The sequence below is a fragment of the Microcebus murinus genome, chromosome 24, assembly GCF_040939455.1.
Source record: "Microcebus murinus isolate Inina chromosome 24, M.murinus_Inina_mat1.0, whole genome shotgun sequence".
Lineage (NCBI taxonomy): Eukaryota > Metazoa > Chordata > Mammalia > Primates > Cheirogaleidae > Microcebus > Microcebus murinus.
This window is the reverse complement of record NC_134127.1, coordinates 3,430,412-3,444,390: the sequence shown is the minus strand read 5'-3', so window position 1 is coordinate 3,444,390 and position 13,979 is coordinate 3,430,412. Positions and strand designations below refer to the sequence as shown.

The 13,979-nt window shown below is 37.6% G+C and overlaps 1 protein-coding gene across 4 annotated transcripts in view; it reads left to right on the top strand.

Annotated features, from left to right (window-relative positions):
* LOC105866637 (disintegrin and metalloproteinase domain-containing protein 32-like) overlaps positions 1–13,979 on the top strand; it is a 141,069-nt gene that overhangs the window by 82,095 nt on the left and 44,995 nt on the right. For all 4 annotated transcript variants that reach the window (XM_075997369.1, XM_075997368.1, XM_075997370.1 and 1 more), the window contains exons 13-14: positions 10,707–10,799; positions 12,605–12,803. In XM_075997369.1, the coding sequence (XP_075853484.1) occupies positions 10,707–10,799; positions 12,605–12,803 (292 nt within the window). The remainder of the gene's footprint in view (positions 1–10,706; positions 10,800–12,604; positions 12,804–13,979) is intronic.

The following is a 13,979-nucleotide window of genomic DNA, read 5'->3' as shown; positions in this document are numbered from 1 at the left end:
TGTCATATATGGTCTTTATTGTTTTGAGGTACATTTCTTCTATACTTAGTTTTTTGAGAGTTTTTTTTTTTTTATCCTAAATGGGTATTGAACTATGTGTGATCCTTTTCCAGCATCTATTTAAATTATTATATGCTTTTTGTTCTTGAGTCTCTTAATGTGATGTATCACATTTATTGTTTTGTCTATACTGAACCATTCTTATGACATTTGGGTCAAGCACACTTGATCATGGGAAATGATCTTTTTAACAGATAGTATTTGATTTGGTAGAATTGGGTTGAGGATTTTTGCATCCGTGTTTATCAGGGATATTGGCTATTACTCTTTCTTTTTTATTATGTTCTTGTCTCATGTTCGTATCAGGGTAATGTTAGCCCATAGATTGAGTTTGGAAGTATTCCTTCCTCTTCAATTTTTCGGAATAGTTTTAGCAAAATTGTAATTACTTCTTTAATATTTGGTAGAATTTGGTAGTGATGATATCAGGTCATGAACTTTTCTTTTATGGGAGACTTTTTTTTTTTTTTCTTTTTCTTTGTGGCTGGGTTACAGTTTATATGGGAGACTTTTTATTACTGCTTTGGTCTCATTACTCATTATTTGTCTATACAAGTTTTCTACTCATGATATAATCTTTATAGTTTGTATGTCTCCAGTAATGTATCAATTTCTTCTATGTATTTTAGCTTTTTGGTTTATCATAGCCTCTAATAATACTTTGTATTTCTGTGGTATCAGTTGTTACGTCTTCCCTTTTGTTTTTGCTTTTATTTATTTTGCTCTTTTTCACAGTTACTCTAGCTAAAGCTTTGTTGATTTTTTAAAGAAACTTTTCATTTTGTTGATCTTTTGTATTATTTTTAGTCTCAATTTTTTTTTTATTTCTACTCTAATCTATATTATTTCTTTCCTTTTCCTAATTTCATGTTTGGGTTGTTCTTTCTTTTCTCATTCTTTGAGACATCATTAGGTTGCTTGTTTGAAATTTTTCTACTTTTTTGATGTTGAAATTTATTGCTATAAAGTTTACTCTTAGTGCTGCGTTTGCTGCATGAAATAGGTTTTGGTATTTTTTTCTATTTGCATTTGTTTTAAGAAATCTTAAAATTTCCTTCTTAATTTCTTTATCAGCCCATTGAAAATTCAGATGCATATTGTTCAAGATCCATATATTTGTGTAGCTTCCAAAATTCTTTTTGTTACTGATTTCTAATTTTATTTCATGTGGACAAAAAGGATACTTGATATAGTTGAGAACTGTTTTGTGACCTAACATATGGTCTCTCCTGGAGAGTGTTCCATATGATGATGAAAAGCATGTGTATTCTGTGGCTGTTGTGTGAAATGTTCTGTAAAAATTAATTTCATTTGTTATAGAGTATAATTTAACTCTGATGAATTTTCTTGATTTTTTTTCTGGGTCATATGTCCATTACTAAGATTGGCACGATAGAGTATCCTACTATTATTGTAATGCAGTTTGGTCTCTCTCTTTATATATATGATATTTGCTTTGTATATTTGAATTCATGGATGTGAGGTGTCTATGCACTTAGAAGATCTAGCACTTCTTGTATTATGCTGGGTATAACTGGAGCCCATTCTACTAAGTGAAGTATCACAAGAATGTAAAAACAAGCACCACATATGCTCACTGTCAAATTGGTACTAATTCATCAACATTTTTGTGAACATATGGAAGTAACATTCATTGGGGATTGGGCAGGTGGGAGAGAGGAGGAAGGGATGGGTAAATTCACACCTAATGGGTGCCGTGTGCACTGTCTGGGATGGGCATGCCTGTAGCTCTGTCTCAGGCAATGAAAATGCAATATATGTAACCTAAATGTTTGTAACCCTATAAAAACTTTAAAGTAAAAAAAACAACAAAACTAAAACAAAGAGTGAGGTATGGGCTATGGACTGATGTCAAAACTGAAAAACAAGACAAAAATAAAATAACTCATGGAGAGGAAAGGCATTAAGCAAAAACAATGAGGCAATAAGAGATGCAAATAAGCCGAAGCCATGAGGTAGAAGGAGAGAAGATTTAATTAATCAGAGGTATTAGAAGTAACAAAAACAATGAAAGACTCCTGAGTCCACATAATGATAGCATGTAAGACTTGGTGTTAGTGAAAACTTACAGATTCTTACAATAAACTTCCGTTAGCCAAAATAAAAGGGATTATTATATTTTCTTCTGAATTAAACCCTGTATCATTAAATAGAGACCATCTTTGTCTTTTTTTACAGGCTTTGACTTGAAGTCTATTTAATCTAGATGTAGTTGTACCTACTATTTTCTGTTTCCATATGCATGTAATATATTTTTCCATTCATTCACTATCAGCCTTTATAGGTGAAGTGAGTTTTTGTAGGCAGCATATAGTTGGTCTTATTTTTTATCCATTCTACTAGTCTGACTTTTAATTATAGAATTTAGTCCTTTTGCATTCAATATTATTGTTAATATATAAGGACTTACTACTGTCAGTTTTTGAACTTGTTTTGTGGATTTCTTATATCTTCTCTCTTTGTTTCATCCTTCTTTTGTTTTTAAGTAATTTTCTCTGGTAGTTTATTTTAATTCATTAAAAATTTTTTTTTTCATGTATCTGTTACAGGTTTTTGCCTTGTGGTAATGATGCAGCATACATAAAACTTCTCATAGATGTAACAAGTTATTTTAAACAGATGACAATTTAACTTTAGTCACATAAATGAAAGAATCAAAGGGAAAACCAATAATTCTACATTTTTAACTTGATCCCCCTACATTTTGACTTTTTGTGTATATCTTTGTATGTTGCATATTGTTGTATCTTTAATCTTAACAGGTTTCTGTAGTTTTATTTTTCTATCTATTTATTTTATTTCAGCATATTATGGGGGTACAAATGTTTAGGTTACGTATGTTGCCTGCCTCCCTTGCCCCCCAGAGTCAGAGCGTCAAGCGTGACCATCTCCCAGGTGAAGTGCATTGCATTCATTATGTATGTATATACCCATGCCTTCCTCCCCCCTCCTATCTGCCCAATGCCCAATAAATATTATTCCTATATGTGCACTTAGGTGTTAATCAGTGAAACCAATTTGCTGGTGAGTACATGTGGTGCTTATTTTTACATTTTTGGGGTACTTCACTTAGTAGAATGTGTTCTAACTCTATCCAGGAAAAAGCAAGAGGTGCAATACCACCATTGTTTCTTATAGCTGAGTAGTACTCCATGGTAGACATATACCACATTTTATTAATCCACTCCTGTACTGATGGGCACTTGGGTTGTTTCCACATCTTTGCAATTGTGAATTGTGCTGCTATAAACATTCGAGTGCAGATGTCATTTTTATAGAATGTCTTTTGTTCTTTTGGGTAGATGCCCAGTAATGGGATTGCTGGATCAAATGGTAGATCTACTTGTATCACCTTAAGATATCTCCATATTGCTTTCCACTGAGGTTGCACTAGTTTTCAGTCCCACCAGCAGTGTAGGAGTGTTCCTATCTCTTCGCATCTATACTAACATTTATTGTTTGGGGACTTTTTGATAAAGGCCATTCTCACTGGAGATAAGTGATATATTATTGTAGTTTTGATTTGCATTTCCCTGATGACTAGAGATGTTGAGCATTTTTTCATATGTTTGTTGGCCATTATTCTGTCTTCTTTCAAAAAGTTTCTGGTCATGTCCTTAGCCCACTTTTTGATAGGGCTGCTTGATTTTTTCTTGCTGATTTTCCTGAGTTCTAAATAGATTCTAATTATCAGCCCTTTATTGGATGTGTAGCTTGCGAAAATTTTCTTCCATTCCGTAGGTTGTCTGTTTGCTCTAGTGACAGTTTCTTTGGCTGTGCAGAAGCTTTTTAGTTTGATCAGATCAGAGCTTTTTAGTTTGATCAGAGGCAGAGCCTCTAAGGTGTTCACCACCCTTGTTTTGGTCCTGGTAGCTTCCTGAAGTGAAATATGCCTGCCACCAAGCAGGCTTCTCCTGTGGAACTGGGAAGTGTCTGCTCAGTCCAGACCCTCCCCTCTCCTAAGCTGACTCAGCGGAGCACACAGGAGACTTCAAAATGTTTCCCACTTCTATCTCTACTCTACACAGCCTGTCAGCCCACGCTCCCACTTTGTACTGACTTCAGGCTCCTCCCTGCCTACGTGGATGTGGAGGTCGGTCGAGGAAGAGTCATCCCCCTCTGGGCGAGATGGCACTGCCCTGTCGGCTGGCTGGCTGATGGGCATGGCAGTCCCACGCTCCAGTCCCTATTGTATATTTTGGAAACTCTGGGCTTTGCAGTAGATTCTCCGATTCACCTTTTTTACCCAGCACTGCTTGTCCCTCACTGCTTCTCTGCAGGCTCACGAAGTTGATCCTGTGGTAGTTCAATTCACTCACATGTTTGTCCACATTCTTTACCTCTTACTCTGAGAGTAGACAGCCGAGAAGTCACCCCTAATATGCCATTTTCTGCATCAATCTCAGTTTGACTGTTACAGGCATTTATGAATGCCTCTGATTTGTGTGTATTGATTTTGTATCCTAAGACTTTACTGAATTCATTTATCAATTCAAGGAGTCTCTTGGTTGAATCTTTGGGGTTTTCTAGGTATAATATCATGTGATCAGGAAAGAGTGAGAGATTGTCTCTTCTGCTTCCATTTGGACGCCCTTAATTCCGCTATCTTGTCTGATTGCTATAGCAAGGACTTCCAGCACTATGTTGAGTAGAAGTGGAGACAGTGGGCAACATTGCTTTGTTCTAGTTCTAAGGGGGAATGCTTTCAGTTTTTCTACATTCAGTATGATGTTGGCTGTGGGTTTGTCACATATGCCTTGTATCATTTTTAGGTAAGCCCTGTCTACACCTATTTTGTTAAGCATTCTTATCATAACAGGGTGTTGAATTTAGTTAAATGCTGTTTCTGCATCTATTAAGAGGATCATATGGTCTTTGTTTTTGCTACTATTTGGTGAATTACATTTATAGATTTTTGTATGTTGAATAATCTGTGCATCTGTGGGATGAACCCCACTTAGTTGTGATGGATTATTTTCTTGATAAGCACCTGGATTCAGTTGGTAGGATTTTTTGAGAATTTTTGAATCTATATTCCTAAGGGATATTTGTCTGTAGTTTTCTTTTTTATTGCATCTCTTTCTGGTTTTGGTATCAGGGTTATTTTGGCTTCATAAAATGTGTTGGGGAGGATTCATCCTTCTCTATGTTGTGGAATAATTTCTGCAGGATAGGCACCAATTCTTCTTTGTAGGTGTAGTAAAATTCGGATGTCAAACCATTTGGTCCGGGACTTTTTAGGACGGTTTTTTATTGCAGTTTTAATTTCAGTACTTGATACTGGTCTGTTCAGGGATTCTATTTCTTCCTGGTTGAACTTAGGGAGGCTATGTGTTTCTAAGAAATTGTCCATTCCCTCCACATTTTCCAGTTTGTGTACATAAAGATTTTTGTAGTATTCATAAATTGTATCTTGTATCTCTGTGGCATCAGTTGTAATTTCTCCTTTATTGTTCCTGATGGAGCTTATTAGAGATTTTTCTTTTCTGGTTTTCATTAGTCTAGGCAAAGCTCTGTCAATTTTGTATATATTTTTCAAAGAACCAACTTTTTTTTTTTTTTTTTTTTTTGAGACAGAGTCTCGCTTAGTTGCCCAGGCTAGAGTGAGTGCTATGGCATCAGCCTAGCTCACAGCAATCTCAAACTCCTGGGCTTAAGCAATCCTACTGCCTCAACCTCCCAAGTAGATGAGACTACAGGCATGCGCCACCATGCCTGGCTAATTTTGTCTATATATATTAGTTGACCAATCAATTTCTTTCTATTTATAGTAGAGATGGGGTCTCGCTCTTGCTCAGGTTGGTTTCGAACTCCTGACCCGAAAAATCCGCCCACCTTGGCCTCCCAGAGTGCTAGGATTACAGGTGTGAGCCACAATGCCCAGCCTCAACTTTTTGTTTTATTGCTCTTCTGTAAAGTTTCCTGTTGTCAATTTCATTTAGTTCTGTTTTTATCCTATTAATTTTTCTTCTGCTGCTGGTTTTGGTGTCAGTCTGTTCTTCTTTATATAGCTTTTTGAGTAAATTCATTAGGTTGTCTATTTGTGATCTTTCTGACTTTTGGATATAGGCATTTATGGAAATAAACTTTCTTCTCAGGACCGCTTTTGCTGTGTCCCACGGAGTTTGATAACTTGTGTCTCCTTTGTCATTTAGTTCACATAATCATTTGATATCCGTCTTGATTTCCTCATTTATGCAGTAATCATTAAGCATAAGGTTGTTTAGTTTTCACAACTTTGTGTAGAAATGGGTTTCTGTTAGGGTTGATTTCTACTTTTATTCCAATGTGAACTGAGAAGATACATGGTATAACTTCTATTACTTTAAATTTTTTGAGACATGCTTTGTCTCCTAGGACATGGTCAATTTCAAAGAACATCCCATGAGCTGATGAGAAGAGCATATATTTAGTGGTTTTTGGATAGAATGTCCTGTAAATGTCAGTCAAGACCATTTGTTCTAGAGTTCTGTTTAAGTCCATTATTTTTTTGTTAAATTTCTGTTTGGAGGATCTTTCCTGTGCTGTCAGTGGGGTGTTGAAGTCTTTGGCTATTATGGTGTTGCTGTCTATCAATTTGTTTAGATCAAGTAGAGTTTGCTTTATGAATCTGGGTGCACCTAAGTTGGGTGCATACATATTCAAAATTGTTATGTCTTCTTGTTGAACAGTACTCTTCACTATTATATAGTGACCTTCTTTGTCTATTGATGATTTAAAAACTAAGTTATCTGAAATCAAAACCACCATACCAGCCCTTTTGTGGCTTCTGTTTGCTGGAAATATTGTTCTTTACCCCTTTACCTTTAAACTAAATACATCCTTGCAGGTTAGATGTGTTTCCTGAAGGTGGCAGATACTTGGCTTGTATTTTTTTTATCCATTTAGGCAGCAGCCTATGTCTCTTGAGTAGGGAGTTCAAGCCATTCACATTTATCCAGAGAACTGATAAGTGGGCCAGATTTCTGTTCATTCTGTTGGGTTGAACTTTGTTGCTTTGTTTTCTCTCTTGAGCCATTGTGGTATCTGGCCTTTGATATTTAGCTTTTTTTTTTTTTTTTTTTTTTTGAGACAGAGTCTCGCTTTGTTGTCCAGGCTAGAGTGAGTGCCGTGGCATCAGCCTAGCTCACAGCAACCTCAAACTCCTGGGCTCGAGTGATCCTTCTGCCTCAGCCTCCCGAGTAGCTGGGACTACAGGCATGCGCCACCATGCCCAGCTAATTTTTTTTATATGTATATCAGTTGGCCAATTAATTTCTTTCTATAGTAGAGACGGGGTCTCGCTCTTGCTCAGGCTGGTTTTGAACTCCTGACCTTGAGCAATCCGCCCGCCTCGGCCTCCCAGAGAGCTAGGATTACAGGCGTGAGCCACCGCGCCCGGCCTGATATTTAGCTTTTGAGTAGATTTACATTCATGAGTGTTTATTGTACTGATCTGTAGGTAACACTGTTTTGAGTACTTCTTGGAGGGCTGGTCTTGTCTTGGTGAATTCCCTCAGTCTTTGCTTATCTGAGAATGTCTTTATTTCTCCTTCGTATATAAAACTTAGTTTTGCATGGTTCAAGATTCTAGGCTGGGCATTATTCTGTTTCAGAAGAGTGAAAATGGGGTCCCTGTCTCTCCTGGCTTGTAAGGTTTCAGTAGACAAGTCTGGCGTTATTTGGATTGGCTTTCCTTTGTATGTGACTTGCTTCTTTTGCCTTACAACTCATAGAAGGGCCTCTTTAGTTGATATTTTTGTCAGTCTGATGACTGCATGTTGTGGTGTCTTCCTGTTTGCATTGAATCTCCCAGGAGTCCTTTGAGCTTCTTGTACTTGGATATCTAGATTTTTACCAAGGCCTGAGAAATTTTCCTCTATTATATCTTCAAATAGCTTATCCAAACCTTGTGTTTTTCCTTCTTCCCCTTCTGGAATCCTTATAACCCTCACATTAGGTTTCTTCACATAATCCCACATTTATTATAGGCTTTGGTCTTTTCTCTTGTTTCTCTGCTCTATCTCTGTGACTGACTTATTTAATTGGAAGGTGTTATCTTCCATTTCTGAGATTCTTTCTTCTGTTTGACCTACCTTGTTTATTGCTTTCCATGTGTTTTTTAATTCCTGAATAGATTCTTCATTTCTAGGAGTTTAGTGTGATTTTTCTTTATTATTTTAATTTTTTTTAGTGAATTTTTCTTCCAGGTCCTGTAATTTTTTTGTGGCTTCTTTTTGTTGTTTATGCATTTTTTCTTGCATATCAATTAGTTTTCTTACAATCCATGTTCGAAATTCTTCTTCTGTCATTTTAGTGTTCTGATTTTTGTTGATGTCCATTTCTAAGTGCTGGTGTTCCTCTTGGGGGTGTGCTTTCTGTTTGAGTCTTCATACTTCCAGAGTTCTTTTGCTGATTTCTTCCCATCTGGATCAGTTGTTGCTTCTTACCTTTAGATTTTTGTTTGGATAATGCCACGCCCTGTTTAATCTCTGAGCCAGTAGGTGGTGTTTGTGGGTGAGATTCATCCACACCTTTTATGATGAGTCAGTAGATGACCTAAAAGTATGTGCAGAATGACCTCACTGTCAGTAGGTGGCGCTTGCTGGGTAGAGCAGGCTACAGTATTGTTTTTGCGTCCTGTAACCAGCTCTTGTTCCTCTGGAGAGACACTGTAGTGCCTCACGTGGTGAGTGGTGCCCTGGATCTTCCAGGTGTGTCCTTATTCTTCACCTCAGTGAGGGCATGTCTAGGAATGAGTCTGGGTGGGGCTGGGTTGGGGAAGCCTGCTGTCAAGCACCTCAAATGCTGTTAGCAGGGGTCAAAGGTCTTTTCTCTGCTTCTGGGAAAAGCTGTCAGGGAGGGGCTGGAATGGCCCCACTCAGCCGGAAAGTCTGTGTGTCGTGGTGGGACTGTCTGAGACCTGCAGTCTGGAGCAGGCCTCGCTCCTTTCCACCCTCCCCAACTCCATGGCTTCACTCTGCCCCCTGCCAGCAGGTTCCCCTGGCTGTGATGCGGGCCGTGAGGTTTCCTGTGCAGGGTTGCTGCCTGGGCTGGGCACTCGGCCCTCCCTGGGAGGAGGGTTGCCCTCAAGCACGCTGATCTGTACCTGAAGGCACACACACCTTAGTAGGCTAATTCACAAATATCCCTTCTGTGCCCTGGGGCAATGAGAAACCTGGGCACATGGGAATTGGTCTGCAGGTCTGACCTCTGGGCCCCGGAATTTAATCCCTGACCCCACCAGGGAGAGGAGTGCCAGTCCTAATTCACCCATGCATTGCCCAAGCTGGGTCAATGTCTCTCAGCCTCAGGATCTGCCCCGTTTTCCTAGAGTCACATTGCAAGCCGCACCTGGGTGGCCTGACGGGTAGAGAGCTCACTGTCTTAGTACCCTTGTGTCCTCTGTGGGGCCCCAAAAAGGAAGGTCCTGTTCCCTGGAGATGTCTCCGGGTGGTGGCTATATTGTCTCTCTTGGCAGCCGTGGAAAGGGAAGGGTGAGGGGAGAATGAAGCAATATGGCGCCTGCCGAGCGGCTCAGGTCTCTGCACAGGGAGGTGCTTGGAGGGAGTGGGGAGGCTGGTGCCATGTCCATAATAGGCTTACCACTCACTTGTAGTGGCCGTCTCTGGGCTGGTATCTGCAGGTCTCTCCAAGTGCTGGGGAGCCCACCAGCAGTCCTAGATGCATGGGAGGGGAAATTTAACCGCTTTCTCTTCCCTTGTCACTGGGGTGTCCCTTGTCTCCAAGCTTCTCGGGAGCTCTCTTCTTCCACTTCTCCTCTGCAGCCTCCTCCCGTGGAGTCTCCTGTAGTCTCAGGTACCCCTCCTTCTGACCCTTGTCTGATGTATGCTTGTCTGCTTGCTTATTTCTTCCACTTTCTTTTCATATCTGTCTTTTTTTGCAGAGACACTCTGGCTGGTGGTTTTTCTTGTCCGCCATCTTCCTTCCCTCAACACCTGGGCTTTTCTTTACATCCATAGGCACACAATTTTTGGACTGAGGTCTGAACACCATTTTCCCCTGATCTGACTCCATCTATATCTTTTAACTCAATGAGAACATCATTCTCTGCCTGAAAAAATACCTCTAGGAAGAAAACTGGTAACTTAGGGCTTACCTTATTGTTTCTATTCTCTAAGGCAGACATCCTCAAACTACGGCCTGTGGGCCACATGCTGCCTGCCTAGGATATTTATCCCGCCCACTGGGTGTTTTTGCTGCCATTGCCTGTTTTGCTTAGCACCCGACTTGTCCTGGGCCCACAGTGTGCACTCTCCAACGGTCTGAGAGACAATGAACTGGCCCCCTATTTAAAAAGTTTGAGGACCCCTTCTCTAAGGGATCATAGTTCTGCTTTGCCTGTTATATAATTTCTGGAAGAAGTAGATTCATCTGTGTTTCCATATTTTGTAGTTGGATAGGAAGGTAGGTTTCCTTCCAGTTACTCTATCATGACCTGAAGTAAAGGACCTACATTAGTATTTTAAATATTAATATTTAGAGATGCTAAAAGCTATAACTGTCAGCAGCATTTGTATTCTTTTCTAAGTGTCAAAAATTAAGTCCATCAATAATATAGCTTCTGGTACAGTTTTTATTATTGTCAGGATGTAGTTTTACTTGTACATTTTGTTCATTTATAGCAATGTGGACCGAATAACTGTTGTGATCCTGCAACTTGTAACCTGAAAGATGGAGCACAATGTCATCGAGGAGCATGTTGCAGGGACTGTCAAGTAAGATTTTTGTTTATTAACATATTTCAGATACATAGCGAATCATACACCGGACACTTTAGAACATTTAGACCTATAGCTGTAAGTTACAATATGGTTTTCCCCCATAAGCTAAAAGGCAATAAATTCAGAATGAAATTTCTGATTTTGTGAACTTTTCCTGGGTGTTCAGGCCTCCTTCTAATGTCAATATTCTCACTAATTTGATTCTGCTGTTTTGTAAACCTTGATTGAAAACTATTATAGAATTCTTAAATTCATATGTCCATTGAAAAGGTATTGTTATTCATTTACTGCATCTAATATATTAGTATAAATAAAAATGCTATTACTAGGTTAAGTATTTATATGTATGTAGTTGAAAGGTGTAACAGTTTTCCATAAATGTATAAGGAATGAAACTCACTAGAAGTAACATTTTCTAAATGGTACATGTAGCACAAAATTTAAACTTGGAACTTATTATTCAAAGATGGTTACAAGAAAACCCAGACCAAGTCCAATGGCTCATGCCTGTTATCCCATCACTTTGAGAGGCACAGGTGGGAGGATTGCTTCAGTCCAGCAGTTTGAGACCAGTCTGAGCAATATAGCAAGACCTCATCTTTACAAAAAAGTAGAAAAATTAGCTGAGCATGGTGGCTCATGCCGGTAGTCCCAGGTACTTGAGAGGCTGAGGCAGGAGGATAGCTTGAGCCCAGGAGTCTGAGGTTGCAGTAAGCTATGATAACACCACTGCCCTCTAGCCCAGGCAACAGAATGAGACTCGGTCTCAAGAAAAAAAAAAAAAAGAAAGAAAAAAGATGGTTTGACTGAAAGATAGTGAAGATGTTGACTTCTCTGTTTTCCTTTTCAGGTCTTCCTATATATTTGTAAAAGTTTATCATATAAGAAGACCTCTGTTGAACTCTCTGTCATGCATTCTATCTTCTTAACTGTCCTCGACCCACACAGTTTTATGTTGTTTTCTAAAATCTTATCCTGTAGTTACATTTTTACCTCTGTAATCTTTTTAGTATCAACTATAAGTCATCAATTAAGAAATACGAGATAGGTGTCCCTTTAATATTCTTTATATAACTTTTCAGAATTCTATTTATGGATGAATTAATTAACTATAATGTAATTCAGGAGAAAGATTACAATTGGGTTCCTTTCTCTCCTAAGGCTCCTGTAGTTGAACTGCATCTTTAATTACCTTTCTGAATCTCTCTGCAGTTATTTATGTTTCATATTTGTCATAGAATTTAAAAGTATTCCACACTTATAAACTATGATTTAAATAAGTATATTTTATTTGAAATTGAATAAATTACAATATTTTTACTGAAAAGAAATATATATTTTTTCCATTTTTTAAAAATTTCAGAATATTATGAGGGTACAAATGTTTTGGTTACCTGGATTGCTTTTGTAGTGCTTGAGTCAAAGCTATAAGTGTGCCTATCACCCAGAAAGTGTACACTGTATCCATTAGGTATGATTTCACCCATCCCTGAAAGAAGTAATTTTTCTAAGCCAAAAGTTTTCTTTTCTCCCTTACACTTGAAATACAAATAAATCTTTGGCTTTCACATTAGTGTTTTGATATACTTTTTCTCATACATATGTGTTATTACCTGTTTTAGTTGATAACATTCAATTTATACTTTAATAGTATTAGCATAATAATTTATACAAAAAACTAATTGACATTAATGAATAACTAGATTTTGAAGTGAATAACTACAATTTTGAAGTAAATATTGATGAAAACAATAATTGTATATGTAATGATTTATTTTTTATGATCTAATTTCTATTAGATTCAAGCTGCGGGTTTTGAATGTAGGCCTTCAAGGCATCCTGATTGTGACCTCAGTGAGTTTTGTAATGGAACTTCATCAGAATGTGCTCCTGATGTAACTATACAAAATGGGAATAGATGCAAAAATCGTAGGTTTCTGTGTTATGCTGGAGCCTGTGCTGATCCTGATGCACTTTGTGAATCCATATTTGGAGCAGGTAATGTCTTTTTTGTTACATCTAAATAATTGGCCCTCCGATATTTTATATATATACAAATATGTACATATTACATATATAATCTTTCTTATTTAATATCAATATTAACATTTTCCCATCTTTATTGAAGAATAATTGACAAATAAAAATTGTATGCTTTTATTTTAATTTTTTATTTCAAAATATTAAGGGGGGTTACAAGTGTTTTTGTTACATGGCTGACTTGTATAATCTTGAATTCTTGGCTTTTAGTGTTCCTGTCAACAGAGTAGTACACAATTTACCTACTCAGTAGTTTTTATTCTCCCCCCCCTACCTCCCCAGTTCTTAGTTTCCAATGTCCTTTGCAACACTATATGACCATATATACCCATCATTTATTTCCCACTGAATAGTGAGAAAATGTGGTGTTTTTCCATTCCTGAGAGATACTTCACTTAGGATAATGTTATCCAGTTTCATCCAAGATGCTGCAAAAAGACATCGTTACATTCCTTTTTATGGCTGACTAGTACTCCATGATGTATGTAGGGGTGTGTGTATCTATATATAGATGTACCCCAAAATTTCTCTATATATAGAAATATATATATCCCAAAATTTCTCTATCCATTCATCAATTGATGGGCACTTAGGTTGATTCCACATCTTTGCAATTGTGAACTGTGCTATTATATACATAGGAGTGCAGTTATCTTTTTGATATATTGATTCTCTTTCTTATGGTGGGTACCCAGTAGTGGGATTGCTGGATTGAATGATAGTTTTAGTTTTTTGAGTAATCTTCACACTGTTTCCCATAGAGGTTGCTCTAATTTAAGTTCCATCAACAGTGTATATAAGCATTCCTTTTTCACTACATGCACACCAAAATCTGTTGTTTTTTGATTTTTTAATAATGATCATTCTGATAGAGATAAGGTGGTATCTTTCTGTGACTTTGATTTTTGTTGCCTCGATGATTAGTGATATTGAGAAATTTTTCATGTGTTTATTGACCATTTGTCTATCTTTTGAAAAGAATTCTGTTCATGTCTTTTGTCCATTTTTAATGGGTTCATTAATTTTTTTATTGTTAATTTCTTTATAGATTCTGGATATTAGTCCTTTGTTGGATGTATACTTTGTGGATATTTTCTCCCATTGTATAGGTTGATTATTTACTCTGGTGATTGT